General features: G+C 49.3%; 1 protein-coding gene across 1 annotated transcript in view; it reads right to left on the reverse strand.

Moving 5' to 3' along the window:
• Positions 1–5878: 5878 nt before the first annotated feature.
• VOPP1 (VOPP1 WW domain binding protein) overlaps positions 5879–17023 on the reverse strand; it is a 158139-nt gene continuing 146994 nt past the window's right edge. Inside the window, exon 5 of the mRNA XM_061127621.1 lies at positions 5879–8320. Within this exon, the coding sequence (XP_060983604.1) occupies positions 8130–8320 (191 nt within the window). The 3' untranslated portion in view covers positions 5879–8129. The remainder of the gene's footprint in view (positions 8321–17023) is intronic.

Here is a 17023-nt window from a genome sequence, read left to right on the forward strand (position 1 = left end):
GTTGCAAAAAGACTGGGAAAATGAGTATGAGGTTTGACTCTTCGGGCTTCTATAGAAGAGATAGGGAAGGGAATGGGGGTTGGATTAAACCAAGCAACCGTGGAGGTGTCCCTGTCCTCAAGGTTCAGCTGAGGAAGCCAGTGTGCTCAGAGTGAGTAAGCAGCGGAGATGCTCAGACTCCAGAGCGCATGGTGAGTATGGCGTGCTTGCTGAAGAATGCGATGAGGACTCTGATGTTGCCAGGTGTGAGCTGTTCAGATACTTCAGAGGTAGGATGTGTGTGTTCTCAAGAACAGGAGTGAGGCTGCCCCCGTGTGAATGAAAAACTGAAGGAGGACATTCAGGAGAAGAATGCCACAGGTGTTTGGGTTGGACAGCTTAGAGAGCTTCCACTTACTCCACTTGTAATATATATATTTAAAGCTACATTTGAAGTATCTACATACTTAGTGCTATATATATTCAGTGCTTTGTTTATATATCACAAATATATTTATTTAATATATGCTGTATTTCATTTTTCTTCCCAACCTTCTCTTTACTGTGGGAGCTTAGTCTTGCCAGCCTGGTCTTGCCAATTGCACACCATTCAAGAAGGTGTTTCTACTGTTGGTGAGAGATTCGTGTAATAAATGATACGAATTAAAGGAAAACAGGGCTTCTGGCTCCTGCTCAAGTTGGCAGCTACACATGGACCCCTGATCATGGACAGTGCTGGCAAAGGCCGGCGGGACAGTGAATACAAGCTTGCTAATGGTAATATGTACCAAAAGCCCCAAACATGCTTTGACCCAGCAGTTTAAGATTTTATTCTGAGGAAATAAATGTGGATGAACATTAAAAATGGTCACAAGCAGGCTCAGCATAGCATTGTTCATAGTAGGGAAAAATTAGCAACAGCTTTTTTGAAAAAAGGTTGGGAGAAATGTATTAATAATATAAAGTTAAATATTAAATTTAACTTTAATTTTTAAAAATTTAAAAAAATAAAATTTTAAAATTTATAAATTTTAAAAATTTAAAAAAATTAAATAAAGTTAAATATTATAAAGTTAAATATAAATATTATAAAGTTAAAAGTGAAGCAAAACATGTATGTGGTAAAATTATAAGGAAAAATGTAGGTCTTGGTAGGCGGTGCAATGGGGCCGGTTCGCAGGGGACTCAGTCCGGTGTCCTAAGTGCGAATGTGTGTTCACCGGGGCATAGTTGGTATACATCACCCACAGTCCTTCCAGCAAACGGAGCGGCATCACAACAGAGCCTGATTTTTCGCGGCAGCCATCGTCCTGGGGGTTGCTGGAAATCGCCGCCGCGCAGTCACACAGGACCAGGCTTCCCCAGCCAGGGGTACTTTTCCTGGCAGAGCGGGCGCGGGTGTTGAAGGCGCCCTCACGCCGCCCCGGCCCGGCCCGGCCCCGTCCGCTCCTGAGCATCTCTCCGGCATCCATCACACGCTTTATGCAAAAGTCACACTCATGGTTCTGAGTCTGCAGAATGTTTTGTTGCTTAAAAATGAAAAATAAAATGGAACGACCCCCCAGATTTGATCCGAGCGCGCGGGTTAAATCAACTGCTGAGCAGCGGTGTGGCGGGGCGCTACGGAATCCTTGCAGGGAGGAAGCAGGCGGAGGTCTGAATGTCAGGGAAAGCGCTAGAGAAAAGCTGGCGACAAAAGCTGGCTCGCTGTGTGTCGTCGGAGCCAGGGACCTGGAAAGCGACGGAAACACGCCCACCTGCAGAACTAGGATGCTGGGTCGCAGGGGATTTCTAGTTTCTCTCTGCATTTTGCTTTCCGGTAAGATCTGCCTTTTCTGCTGTGAGCTTGGATTACTTTTGCAATCAGATTAAAAATAAAGTTTAGTTGTGAGTAAAAAATATCAGCAGGGACTTTGCCAAGAAGGGCTAAGCGGGGTCCCCTCCTGGAGCCTCCTCGGGGGCCGTTCCACCCTCTTCACGCGGGTGCGGTCCTCCCGCGGGGCTCGGGGCTGGGTCCTGGGAGAAGTGGGGTCCGAGGGGCGGAGCGGGGCCGGGGGCCGGGCCCGGGTCTCGGGTCTCCAGTCCCCGCTCGGGCGGTCGATCTGGGCTCAGAAGCCGCGGCCGCCGATCCCGGGCTCAGCGTGGGGCTAGTGCGTGCGTCGCCGGCTGTCCAACCGGCACCACAAGGCTGGGCGCCTCCGAAACCCCACTTTACAGATGGAGAGCCGGGGACAGCGGGACGTCCCGGGACCCCAGTCGTCTGGACGACTCCGGGGTAGAGTCGTCCATCTGCGCGTGTGTTCCCTCCGTGCCCGCCAGGGCTACGCCAGGGAGATGAGCGGAAGACGGCGAGAGCAGGAGCAGACGGTGGGGCGAGGGAGCTGGTCTCCAAGGTCAGAGAGAGCGTCCTCCCCAGGTTTTAAGGGGCGCGGCGGGCCGGGCGCCGACCTGAGCGGGGCGCAGACGTGCTTCCCAGGGCTCCCCAGAACCGACCTACACTTTCCTGGCACTGCCCGCTTGGGTACTTGAGGGCGAGACCCGGACGCCATCGCTGCGGCGGACGGGCCACCTGCTTAGCATCTCCCCAGGAGAGGGCGAAGGGGATGGGGAGCAGGGCTGCCGGCCGGGTCCTGAGGCGACAGGAGCTCCCTGCCCTCCAGACTCTGCCTTCAGCAGAATCTGTCACCTCCCGACGGCCCCCTCACCCCTCCCACTCCCGCGCCTGCCTTCTAGGGCCCCGTCTTAGATTCAGGTGAGACAAGTCCTAGCCGCCTGCGCCTGCATCCTGGTCACATTTGAGAGGAGAAACTCATTCAAGGGCAAGCTTAGCAGGTTTGAGGGGATGAGCACTCTGACCGGAGGACACGACTTTCATATCTGCATCTCTCACACAGCTGAGTTCCTCCCGATAATGACAGGCGAGAAGAAGCTAATGCCGTCTGTGCTCTCCTCCCTGGCTTGAGAGCAACTCACTCCACCCAGGATTTCATAGTTTCCTTGGAGAACTTGGTGAGAACGAAGGCGTGAACGCTGGTAACTGGGGGACACGGGGCAGAAGACCCCAGGGCATCATCTACCAGAGCTGAACACCTGATCTTGGACGCAATCTCCAGGTCCCGCTAGACCTGCAGTCTCTCCCCAGGGGTGTCTTTTAGCAGAGCTCCTGGGGCTGAGCTGCAAAGGGGGCAGCACCCCTCATGCTAGGAGCTCAGGAAAAACTCTCCCCGGTACTTCTCAAGACCCTTGACTTATAACCTTAACACTCTTGAATTTTGTTACAGAATCTACAGTATCAGATGTTTTAGAGAATATGTTGGTTCCCTAGAAGCGCGTAGACTGTCACCTGAGGTTGAACTTTACCTTTAACCTTTTTATAATTAATTGCCTTTTAACCTCACTGGATTTTGTTGCGAGTGACCAGCCACAACACAAGGCGGGGGTGGGGGGGAGTATTTTCTTACTAACTCACCCCACACTGTCCCATAAAGCAGCCACTGGCTGTGGAGTTACTGTGCTCTTGGGAAGCAGCTGCTCAAAGTTCACTGTGCTGGTGAAGATAAAATCCACACTGGATTTGGAAGACAGTATGGAAAAAGAATGTAACATTTCTTATTAATATATTTTATATTACTACATGTTGAAATATTTTGATATATTGGATGACATATTAAAATAAAATTCATCATTTTAATGTAATTAATGAAAATTTAGTATACTTAGCTGATATGTTTTTAATGGACAGTCCTGGCCTAGAACATACATCTAAAAGCATGTCTCCTTGTACACTTTAAAGCAAGATGAAAAATTTCTTTCTTCCTTAAAAACATGAGGGATCATTTATGCCAGGCACTTTTCAAAGGTACAGGTATCCACCTCCAATTCCCGTACAATGAGCACCAGGTCTGTGGCAAATATGACTTAGGGGCTTCAGGACCTCAAGGCTGTTTGTGGTTTCAAGTCCAGAGAGGAAGAAAATGCAGCGCTCCCACGCACGCCGGTTCCAGCTGAAAGGGTGGCTCTCTTCCACCCTCACTACACTATTCCTGATCACAAGATCAGGAGCCTTTCCTCACAGAAGGAAAGCCAGTCCTTTGTGAACTCGAATCTCCTAGTAGGGAGATCCAACAGGACCCAGCTTTAACGGAGCGGGGTTGTGTTGATAATCATACCCACTCCCATCACACCATTTTGAGAAAGGCTTTGAGCAGGATCCGCCCTGGACGCTTTGGCACACTTTGGCTGGGGGTGGGGGGTGGGGTGGGGTCAGTGAATGGCAAAAGATACACCCCAGTAATATGATGCACAAAATACTGCTTGTCATTCACGTCCGGATCTGGGGCACTCACAGATCTCATTCTACATATAAATGGTAGGGAAAAAAAGTTGCCTGAGGTTTCTCCCTCCCAGCTCTGGTGGGCTCTACACCCATGGCTGAGCAGCCAACATTTCAGGATGGTGAAGTGACGTAGGCACAGTGGCAGTGAATGGGGCCCCGTCAACTTCCACCTTCGTATCTTGGATGTACTCAAAGGGAATTTGCTCCTGTCACACTACGGAGCTCATCTCCTGATGGGGAAAGGACTAGCTGGGAACGCATTCTCTCTCTCTCTCTCCACTTCAGTTTCTCTTGCTCAGGGAGATGTTCAGTGAAGGAGAATAGAAGATTTCTAACATTGGCTGAGTGACCATAAAGTGCCTGGTACAAGCATAAAGTAGTATGACCCCTGGACTGCAAGGAAATCCAACCAGTCCATCCTAGAGGAGATCTGTCCTGGGTGTTCACTGGAAGGGCTGATGCTGAAGCTGAATCTCCAATCCTTTGGCCACCTGATGCAAAGAGCTGACTCACTGGAAAAGACCCTGATGCTGGGAAAGATTGAGGGCAGGAGGAGAAGGGGACGACAGAGGATGAGATGGTTGGATGGCATCACTGACTCAGTGGACTGGGTTTGGGTGGATTCCGGGAGTTGGTGATGGACAGGGAGGCCTGGCGTGCTGCGGTTCACGGGGTCGCAAAGAGTCGGACACGACTGAGCAACTGAACTGAACTGAGTATGACCCCATTTTGCAGTTGAAAAAACTGAGGTTTTGGATTCTCTGAGTCACTGAAATTCTCCGCACATTTTCAGCCCCCACCTTCTCAGATGTGGGTTTCTTTGTCAGTCCCACGCACCACCTTCTATTTCAGAAATTTCAATTTCTGATCTTGTACATTTTTTGCCTGGAGAACTATTAACATTATGGACTTTTGGAGTTCAGTGAAATTTGGGGGTGGGGACAGGTAAGAATGAGTACTCTGTTGGCCACTTTTAGTCATGACCTTTGATGTGTAAATGACCCTGCTCCCATTTCACTGGGGGTAAGTTTATGACCCGGGGCATGTCCAGTGAGATGTGTAAATTAGCTCTGAAAATCTTCTACCTGACTTCCTGTCCTGTTTTAAGACAGTAAATTATGAAACACTTCTTGATAAAAATTATCTCAGTTAGTAATTCATCTAAAATACAGCCTAACTGTAGCAGCTATAGATCTGTGAGAGAAATACAGTTTCTGACCAAAGAGTTGGATTTAAAAATCAAGGTCCCCTACCTATACAGAGCACACACCCCCCCCCCCTCAATAATTAATATCAGGGTACTAGCTATGAGTTTATGTAATTAAGGCTTCTGTCATCCTACTTACTTCAGATTTTTTTCCTCAGCTAGATTTTTTTTAATGTGTTGGTGAAACAAAAGTTCCTTATATTCTCGGAAAGCGTATTATTTTAGTTCTCCTGAGACTGGGTGCATCCCCACCTATTCCACCCCTACCCAGCTAACCTCAGAGCCTGCTGTCTGTCCTTCAGAAACTTCATCTCTACCCTCTTTGCTACTCCCCAGCAAAACAGTCAAAGCACACGCCCAAATTTATTTTTATTGTGCATACATAGGAAACATGACCCTATCAAAAGAACAAAAAAGACAAATGAGTCAAGTGTTACAAGAGGAAACGCATGCACAGACCTACTCCCAGTTCACTCCTAGCCACGGACTCTATGGGACTTCACACACCGGAAGTTGGCTTGGACTGGCTCCAAGCAGTGGGCACTGTCCACCGACAGCATGGGGAAACAGTGAGCAGGAAATATCACTGGAAGAGGAATTTCCACACACACTGACCACTGAGTGGGTTCTCACCAAGGTTCAAGGGAAAACAAAGTTTATCTCACACAAGCATGAATATAAAATAGTTGGGTGCTACCTAAATCATCCGGTCTCTTAAGATCATTTGCTATAAAAAAAACCCCAAAAACAGAATTTCATCGTGGACATGTGAGTGCCTACCTAGCTGTACCAACTCCAACTTGGGGCGCTTCCTCATCAGAACTGCAAAGGAAGAAACCGGAGCTGAAAATGCCAAACGAGGGGCCGGGAGGAGGAGAAACTTCTGGACCCGTGCAGTTATCCCGGGTTGTAAACAGCAAATGTTGTGCTTTGTTGTCTCATTCAAATCAAGGATTTGAGTGTGGGGAGGGACTGAAGTTGGGGACAGGAGTTCAGAGGTCACGCTCGGCGGTCAAAAGCACCGGCAGCAGCATTTGTGTTCACACTATTTCCAAGGTGCTCATCTGGCTCCAAGAGTGTCCCATGGAGTCCCTGGGGAGACTCCCAGATTCTCCACCCTGACTCCTCACTCCTACTCAAGCAGAGCTGGGACATGGAGACAAGGAGTGGGGAATGAAAACACTCAGTATCACTCGAGCGAGATGTCCTGATGCTGAAGTTCAATGACTGACAACCTCTCAAGAGGCTCTGATTAGTTCATTTCAAAAATAAGCACCCCACCCCCGCCCTGCCCCATTACTACACACACATGTCTCCGCTATGATGCTCTGCCCTTCCTATACACGACCCATCTGGTCTCAACCTGGGTTTAAGTACACGATGGTGGGTGTAACCTACGCAGAGGAGCAGAACTCCAGTCCCCTAACAATCCAGGACTACCTGTGACTCGAGGGCCAGAGAGGTTTCTGAGCCAGGTTTGCATTTCCAACCACATCTTTATTCTAATATTGATTAACTCGTCAGTGAAATCTATTTGGTCCTTTCGGAAGAGATCTATTTGCAGTCCCGGGGTTTTGTGTTCCTGTCTTTTTCTTAGCAAGCTCCTCCTCTGCAGAGCCTGGCATACACCTGCTGAGATCAGTCAGCCAGGGCCCAGGCTTGCCCACCCAGGTCAAGCCACGGGCTCTGCTCTGCTGGGACGCTTCTCTCCAGGGGCCGACGTGGCTTCCCAGCCGGATGTACCTCTCTGCTTTCAAAGTGTCCATCACAACGCACCGCCAGGCCTGCCTCAGTCGAGGGTGCAGAGACGCCTGGCTGTGATCACAGGCTGGAGAACTGTTGACACCCAGGAAAGACTCCGAGTCTGACGTCAGGGCCCGACTCCACACCACCTTCCCCAGATGCACAGCTCCATTTTGCCCCAGGTCAGGCCAAGAGCTCATGAAATGCAATGTCCAGTTTGACGCAGGAGGCAATTTCGCATGAATTTAAATACCTTCCCTTAGTGATTTTTGGGGAACGACAGACATCAACTTGGCCTGATTCTAGAGCCCCATCTCCCTGAGGTGCAGCACACCCAGTGCTCTCCCAGCCCTGGCGGTACCAAGGGCAGCGCTCTGGTCTTCAGGAAGGGAAGGAGAAGAGGGGGCTCAGAGGCTGCGCCCCGCCGTCATTTTTGGAAGAGGAGACTGCTGGCTCTGCGGGCCTGGTTTCAGCCGGCAGCCTGCCGTGTGCGGGGTGCCTGGGCCACAGGCCCCCCACACGTCCCCACGCACTCACCCGCACCGCCTGGCCTCCAGCCGGGGTACCCCCGCTGCGGGCCTGGGCAGCCAGCTTAGGGGTCAACCCTCAGGACTGTCCACCCAGCCAGAGCGCAGATTATGTTGGAAACAGAAGCGACAGAGGAGACATGGGGTGAATTGAAATATTGGTCCTCCAAGGAAAACTGGAGAGGAAGCTGTGCTTTGAAGGTATCAAAAAGGAACTTGCCCTCAGTGGCTCATAAGACCTTTCCTGGAAGTGAGCAGTGATGGAGCAGGGAGAGTGAGTGGTAGCCTCGCCCTGCCTCCCGGCCGCGCCACGCGGGCAGGTGCGGGCAGCTCCCGGCTACTTGGTCTTCACCACCTGCTCGTATGGGGGTGGGGGCGTGTTGCAGTAGGAAGGGGGCGGTGGGTAGGCCGTGCTTCCCTGGGACGAGTTGGGCTGGACCTGGAAAGCCATCGCCACGGGGTTCCCAGCAGGATTCATCCCTGGTCCTCCGGGATCGGTGTAATACGGCAGCCCCAGCGGCTGGGCTCCTGAAAGACAAAGAAGCAGATGGGAGCACGGCCTGGCCGGGCGCCCTGGCGAAGACCACGGCCCGGGCCATGCACTTAGCGGACGTGCATCGTGGGCCGACAAGCCCAGACACGGGAGGGCACCAGGGTGCAGGGGACGGTGAAGGGGAGATGCTGGCCCAGCCTCCTGGAGCAGCTCCTTCACAGGGTGCAGATGGCCAGAAAGCACCTCAGTCCACGGGGCTGTCTGAGGGATGGAGGGATGATAGTGGTGTCAGGCGTGGTGGAGGCCAACCCACAGCTGAGGGACAACGAGAGGAGCTCTGCCAACACTTGGGGACATGCACCAAAAAATTACCAACACAGACGGCCCAGCAGTCCTGAGAGCCTGGAAAGTCAGGATGCAGAAAGGTAAGCCAACTTAGAACTGAGAGGAGGGCCTGGGGTTCCCAGCATCACAGGCACGTCCACAAGGTTCCCGAGAACAGGGTGCTGAAGTGTGAGCTCTCTGCTTGCACCTGCTGGGTGACATTTACTCAGGGCAGAGCACCTGGCATCCGGTGAACCAAATTCCCAGACAGGAAGACAACCTAGGGGCCTGAAGTCAGTGGGGTGCGTGGACAGGTCTGCGGGCTCTCCCCTGCCCTGGATGCTGCAGAAAGATGCCGCTCCCTTGTCTCAGGGAGAGGCTGTAGATGCAGGCTGAGCCCTGCTGCAGGCCGGGGTGCAGGACATAGGGGGCAAGAGCACATAGATGGTGACAAGAGGAAATGTACTAGCCCTAACTCTCGTTTAACAGTAGAAATACCTGAGCTGCTGTGTTGATCCTATTTCTTGGATCTGCATTTCCTGATCATGTTGATAATGTGATAGAATACTGACTAAATAAAGAATCAAGAAAGAAACCATAGGCTTCAGGCTTTTCGTGGGCTTAGCTAAGCTCACGAGTGAATCAGATGTATCTGAGTTAGGCCTCATTCAACCCAGGGGATGCTCGGGCACCAGAGAGGTAGTGTCTGCCTGTATATTATGTGGAGTCTTTTTTTGTGCAGATCTCCCTCTGTCTGCTACAGTTTAACTGAATAAAGGTCAGATTCCTGGAAAGATGCCTACGAAAGTGTGCAGGATGTCTTGGAAATCTATAAATGTGCTGAAGGAGAGTATAGGACAGAAACACACAGGCAAAGAGGCATTCGAGGTGTCAGGAGGAGCTCAGTCAGCCACAGACGGACCTCGATCCGCTCCCCCTCTCAACAGGCTCGTAGTGGTGCGTCTTCCTGTTGCCAGGAGATGTGTCTGTTCAGAAGCCCATGACTAGCCAGGACCTCCACTTTTCAAGGGCAGAGATAGTTTATTTATCTTTGAATCTCTGTATACTTTATACAAATAAGTTAAAGATAAAAAAGGGAGGCTAATGTAATAGTCTAGGAGAGACACAAGAAAACCTTTGACTATGAGACAAGAAATGAGGAGAGAACGAGGGGCTCAGGAGGTGTATCCGTGGACCGGGGACCAGCTGAGTGTGAAGACCATGGGGAGGAGAGGCCTGCCTAGGAAAGACCCCGGCTTCCAGTGTGGAGGAGGGGGCCCACCTGGCGAGAGAGGGGCCTGCAGGCGTCCGAGCAGCTCTGGGAGCCTCTGGTGTGCACGTGGCAGGAGAGACACGGCCGTGGCCACACTACCCAAGGAAGAGCGTGTGGAGGGCCAGAGGGCGACCGAGGGGAGGACCAAGACTGCTGACAGGAGAGACACAGGAGGTTCAGGTGGACGAGGAGGAAGCGGGGAGGCTGGGAGGGAAGTGGGGTGGTGAAGTAGGAACTGTGTCACACGTGCTCCCCGAGGAGGACCCTCAGACTTCTGGCCAGTGGCCTCAGCACTGAGGCTGCCACAGAGGCCCAGCTGCTGGGGCAGAGAGCTGCTCCACGGTCAGCGGCAAAGACCAGAGAGGGGGCGGGTGTTGGCTAAAGGGGCGCAGGACAAGGGCAGGTGTTTTCCTTTTAATTCTTTAAAAAACTGTTTAAAATTAAGGTATAGGTGATTTAGGGCTTCCCACACGGCGCTAGTGGTAAAGAGTCTGCCTGCTAATGCAACAGACTTAAGAGATGCAGGAGATTCCCTGGAGGAAGTCATGGCAACCCACTCCAGTATTCTTGCCTGGAGAATCCCATGGACAGACGAGTCTGGAGGGCTATGGTCTATAAAGTCGCAAAGAGTCAGACATGACTGAGGCAACTTAGCATGCATGCATGTGCTGTACTTAGTCACTCAGTCGTGTCTGACGCTTTGCGACCCCACAGACTGTGGCCTGCCAGGCTCCTCTGTCCATGGGACTCTCCAGGAAAGAATACTGGAGTAGGTTGCCATGCCCCCCTCCAGGGGATCTTCCCCACCCAGGGATCAAACCATGGTCTCCTGCATTGCAGGCGGATTCTTTACGGTCTGAGCCACCAGGGAAGCATGCATGCATGGTTGATTTAAAGGTTAAATTAGGTTTCAAGACTACTACATAGTGACCGAAAATTTTTACAAATTATACTCCATTTAATGTTATTACAAAATAACAGCTGTATTTCACTGTGCTGTACACTATATCCTTATTGTTAGTTTCTTTAGACATTCTGTTCCTCTTAACCACCCCCTACCATGCCCCTCCCTCTGTCCCTCTCCCCACTGGGAACCACTAGTTTGTTATCTATGTCTGTGAGTCTGCATCTGTTTTGTTACATTCATCCATTTGTTTTAGTTTTTGGATTCCACATACAAGTAATAACATACAGTATTTGTCTTTCTCTGACTTACTTCACTAAGCTTATTCTCCAAGTCTATCCATGTTGTTACAAATGGCAAAATTTCACTCTTTTTTAATGGCTGAGTAATAGCCCATATTGTGTGTGTACACACACACACACACACCAGGCCTTCTTAGCCATTCATTTGTTGATGGACACTTAGGTCAATTCCATATTTTGGCTACTGTACACAGAATATTGGGGTGCAGGAACTTTTCAAGTTAGTGTTTTCATTTTCTTTGGATGTTTACCCAGGAGAAGAACTGCAGGGTCATGTGGAAGCTCTGTTTTAGTTTTTTGAGGAACCTCCATGCTGTTCTCCATAGTGGCTGCATCAATCTATATCCCCCCCAATAGTGCACAAGGTTCACTTTTCTCCACATCCTTGTCAACTCGGCCACACTGACAGGTGTGAGACGCTATCTCAGGGAGGCTTTGATCTGCATTTTCCCTGCTGCCTGCTGATGGTGAGCATCTTTTCATGTGCCTCCTGGCCATCTGCGTATCTTCTTTGGAAAAAAGGTCTACTCAGATCCTCTGCCCATTTTAAAATCAGGTTGTATGGTTATTTGTTTGAGTTGTTTGAGCTCTTTATATATTTTGGATGTTAACCCCTTATCAGATGTATGATTTGCACCTATTTTCTCCCATTCAGAAGATTGCCTTTTTGTTTTGATGATAGTTTCCTTCACTGTTAAAAGCATTTTAGTTTGATGTTGTCCCATTTGTTTATTTTTGCTTCTGTTTCCTTTGCCTTAGGAGACAGATTCAAAAAAATGTTTTCCTATGATTTATGTCAAAGATTGTCCTGCTTTTTGTTCTCTTCTAGGAGTTGTATGATTTCAGGGCTTACATTGAGATCTTTAATCCATTTTGAGTTTATTTTTATATATGGTATGTGTCAGGAAGCATTTAACAAGAGGCTTCCTGTGTGCTGTTTGGATCTGTCAGGAACCCTCTGGCCCTTATTAATTCCTGAATATTCAGGAATTAAGAGGAGAGGCACGCCTTTCCCGGGGCTGAGGAATCCAGACATTTCTCATTACAGTGATAAGTACCCTCTTCCTTCTTATGAAAAGGTGATTGTTTGCAACTCTCTCTTTGATAGGGATCGTCTTAAGTTTTGTAAGTCTGGAATTTTAATCTTTATCTTTGCTGAGAATAACCACCTTGTAAGACAGTATATATGCCCACGCCATGTTGATTAAAACACCTTTGCTCCATCAGAGCTTGGGTCCCCGTGTCTTTCTTTCTGTCTGTCTTTCTATTCTTCCTGTCTTTCTCTCTCTATTTCTGGCTAATTCCTTGGAGCGTGGAGGCCCGCTGAGCTCACTTTCTTGCCTGGGCTTCTGAGCCCCTCTGGAGAAGGCGCACTGTGCCTTCACCCACTCGAGAGGGCGCCTGGTGCCTACTTGCAGCAGCGCGAACCCTAAGAATAGGACTCTATTGGCTTTCCACGTAAACCAGGGGACATCAGCCTCCTTCTCTCTCTCACTTTCTTATCGTCGACTCCAGACCACCAGGTTCCAGTCCATTAAAGGACCAACAGGTATGAGAACATATTCTAATTGCATTCTTTTACATGTAGCTGTCTAGTTTTCCCAGCACCACTTATGGAAGAGATTGTCTTTTCCCCATTGGATATTCTCAAGACAGAAGTATTTTTAAGGACAGGAAGTGCTTGAACATGTTTTTAGAGTTAGGGACAGAAATATAGTAAAGAGAGGATTTCTAGGGAGAATATAAGCTCAATGAAGGTAGGGACCTTATATGCCTGGTTCAACATTTGAACCCCGCTGTCTAGCAAAGAGCTGGCACACAGGAGGGCACCTAGTACCTTCTGTCAAATGGGCAGAGAGGAGCCAGAGGCAGGAGCTAAGAGCAGCAGCACGGGGGCCCCCCAGCTCCCTGCATGACGGAGGCCCAGGTGCTCAGACAGGCGGCCTGTGCGCTGCAGGCCACGGGGGGCTGGTGATTTGAGAGATTCCAAAGTCCTCAAAGAAGAGATGGTCACAGATGGTATCAAAATGGTGTTGGAGAGTGGAAGAACCAACTGCTTTGGGATTCGGTGTGTGGTTTGGGATTCTTGGGACTGTAAGGACATAAAAGCGAAGGTCAGGAGCCAGCGGGACAGCAGGACCATCCCTCTAACTTACACAGGGCAGAATGTGGGGGAAGAGAACTAGCCCTTACATTCTGAAGGCTTATGGTAGATGGTTTAGTTAGAGAAAGAAAATAGAGGTCTGTGAAGAAGCGGAGTCAGAGGAAGACTATTTCTCCAGGAGACAGAGAGGAAAGGATCAGGAGATGTGAGTAAAACAACCACAGCCACACATCGCCCGGCTGTCTTCTCAAGTGCTAATGCCAATCTGCACTGCACCTCTATCACATGGGAAGGGCGTGGTGTGGGCAAAGCAAGGCTATTGCTATTGCATCCATGTTCTTGAAGACACTGAAGCTCAGCAAGACATAACCTGCCGAGGTCACACAGCTACATGTGGAGGCACCCGAATTGAACCGAGTCGTGTCCTGTGAAGCTGTGACACCTTCTCACAACAGGGTGATGAAATGGGCCTCCCTCCAGCTGGAGAGGGACAGCAGACTACGGAAGGCTGGGGATACGCTAGACCTGCATTCTGAGCAGCATCCCAGGACTGAGGGCTTAGTTCAGGGCTGTCACCATCCAGGCTGCACTGGGCTGCACTGCATCCCAACCTCACTGTGCTTCTCGACAGAGCTGAAGTCATTTTACTCCTTGGTGCCATCCTCTCTTTCCTCCTTGGGAGTCTGTGTGAGGTTTGAGAGGGAACCCTGGATTCAGCAAACATTAGTCAATTATAGCAGCTCCACCCGAGTGGAACCGTTCCACTGATGCTGCCAAGCTTTCCTCACAATGATCCTGCTGCCACCCCACCAAGCTCACTGGCCACTAACTGAGGAGGAGATGAGCCAGGCCAACCTTTTCTTGGGATGCAGAAGAATCTGGCTCGCCATAAAGAACGGAGTGGGAACGCAGGAGGGGCGATGACCACCTGAGAAAGACCAAGTGGCTCGCAAGCCCAGGGCCACCAGGTGCCCGCAGCTCTCCTAAGTGACTCCATCTGTTCCCCCTGTCACTACAACCAGCTCAGCTCAGAGTGGGCTCCAGTGTTCCCTCCTCCACACACTGATCCCAAATTCCTCCAGCCACCTCCGCCAGCCAGCCTGCTTCTCAAGCTTCAGACAGGTTTCTCAAACACATTCCAGCAGACACGCAGCTCATCTTCCCACCCGTGACTTGAGTGTCCTATGTCACCACAGCCACCGACTCACTCACAGGAGTGTGAGCTGAGTCCCTATACCAGGGATAAAAGGCCCTCCGTCCTCAAGTCCTTACCTATTTCAGTCTCACTTCCCACTGTCCTGCCAATAACCAACTGCTTGTATCCTGCTCACCTCTCCCAGACCCTCATCAGAAAGCAGCCCCTAGTGTTAAAACATGCAGATCCTCCTCCTGGAAAGTCTCGGCCCATCTTCACACCACCCTCACCACCCCCTCAGCGTCTCATCTGACTAATTCCCATTTATCTTTCAAGCCTCAGATCAGAATCACAGCTCACTGACTATCACCACAATCCTGACTGGACTAGGACCCCTGTCCTCTTGGCACTCAGGAAAGAATCCACAAATTGGGCACCACAGTAGTAGAATACTTTGAACTTCTGCACACAAGGGGAGGACTTAACTCACCTGGGAACTCTTAGAACCCAAGCCAGCATCTGGCAATGCGAAGGACATCCCATCCATGAGATAGATAAGCGATGGAAGAAGGGAGGGATGGTGCCTCTGCTCTGAACTCTGCCTCTGCTACACCACGCTGAACATTTGAGGCAGCTTCGTGAGACATGCCTGTTTCTGATGTGACGTGAAGAACTGGCTGCACCAGCCCAGCAAGCCTGCATCAAGCCTCCCTGCTGCCCCTGAGGACAGAAGCGTTCGAACGGATGACTCCACCTCCCCATCACGAGCGATGGGGGTGGGGGCGGGCTAGGGCTGTGGTCTTTGTACCAGAGAGGTACTAAAGGCATGTCTGGAACATTCGTGCAGCACCATCACTCACACTGGAGGATAATGAGAAACAATGACAAGTGTGTCCAATTTAATTGGACAGTTAACAGTCTCAACACATGGGAATTGGAAGGATGGGGTTAAAACATCTGAGCATGGAGATGGAGAGGTGTTAGAATAGTAAAGAAACAATGGGAGGTGGATAAATTCTGTACTTGTCAAGAATATAAACCTTCAGGTGAACAAACACAGGGATGAAACTGCTAGAAAGACTGGTTGAGGGACAGACAGCAGGAGTGGAGGCTGCACTCTCTTGGGGGAGCACGATGCTCCTAGAGGGGGCATCGGCTGGCATGGAGGATGGGTGTGTCCCGGACGTTCACTACGCTTGCTCATTTGGCTAAAGCAGAACTCCTGGCAATATACTGATGTGGCAGAATATCCAGGATCTCAGAGACACAGAGAGGAGACATGCTCAGTTTTGACTCATTCAGGGAGGTGGAGTGATGAAGAAAGAAGGCCAGGCAAGAATGTGTATGTGCCACAGATGAGAGAGATCATTTCAAAAATGTCCCTCAAACATACACAGGATTCCATGGCACATGACTCTGGAGTCCAAAGCATTTTAAAATCATAATTCATCAATGGAGCAGAACAGGAAGCCCAGGAATAAACCCAGGCACCTATGGGCACCTGTGATCTGTGACACAGAAGGCAAGAATATACAACAGAGAAAAGACAGTCTCCTTGATAAGTGGTACTGGAAAACTTGACAGTTACATGTAAAAGAATGAAAAATAGAACACTACCTAATGCCATACACAAAAATAAACTCAAAATGGTTTAAGGACCTAAATGTAAGGCCAGACACTATAAAACTCTTAATGGAAAACAGGCAGAACACTCTTTGACATAAATCTCAGCAAGATCTTTTTTGACCCACCTCCTACGGTAATGAAAATAAGAACAAAAATAAAGCAATGGGACCTAACTTAAAAGCTTTTGTATGGCAAGGGAAACCATAAACAAAATGAAAAGACAACCCTCAGAATGTGAGGAAATACTTGCAAATGGAGCAATGGATGAGGGATTAATCTCTAAAATATACAATGCATCTCAATATAAAAAGCCCAGTCAAAAAATAGCAGAAGATCTAAATAGACATTTCTCCAAAGAAGACATACAGATGGCCAACATCTCTAATTATTAGAGAAATGCAAACCAAAACTATAATTAGGTATCACTTCACACCAGTCCGGATGGACATCATTAAAAAATCTAAAACAATGCATGCTGGAGAGACTATGGAACAAAGGGAGCCCTCCTGCACTGTTGGTGGGAATGTAAATTGGGACATCCAGTATGGAGAACAGAATGAAACTTCCTTAAAAAACTAAAAATAGAACTACCATATGAATCAGCAATCCCACTCCTGGGCATATACCCAAAGAAAACCATTATTCAAAGAGATACATGTACCCCAAAGTTTACAGCAGCATTATTTACAATAGCCGGGACATGGAAGTAACCTAAATGTCTATCAACAGAGGAAAGGATAAAGAAGATGCATTGCATATATACAATGGAATATTCAGTTCAGTTCAGTTCAGTTGCTCAGTCATATCTGACTCTTCAGTTATAAAAAAGAACAGAATCATGCCATTTGCAACACAGATGGACCCAGAGATTGTCCTACTAAGTAAGTCAAAGACAAATACCATATGATATCACTTACATGTGGAATCTAGAAAAAGAATACAAATAAACTTATTTACAAAACAGAAACAGTTACAGATGGAGAGAACAAACAGGGTTACTAGGGGGTAAGGGAGGGGGAGGGATTAATTGGGAGACTGGGGTGCTATACATAAGATAAATAACCAATAAG

This window comes from Dama dama, chromosome 24 (assembly GCF_033118175.1).
Source record: "Dama dama isolate Ldn47 chromosome 24, ASM3311817v1, whole genome shotgun sequence".
NCBI classification, from domain to species: Eukaryota; Metazoa; Chordata; class Mammalia; order Artiodactyla; family Cervidae; genus Dama; species Dama dama.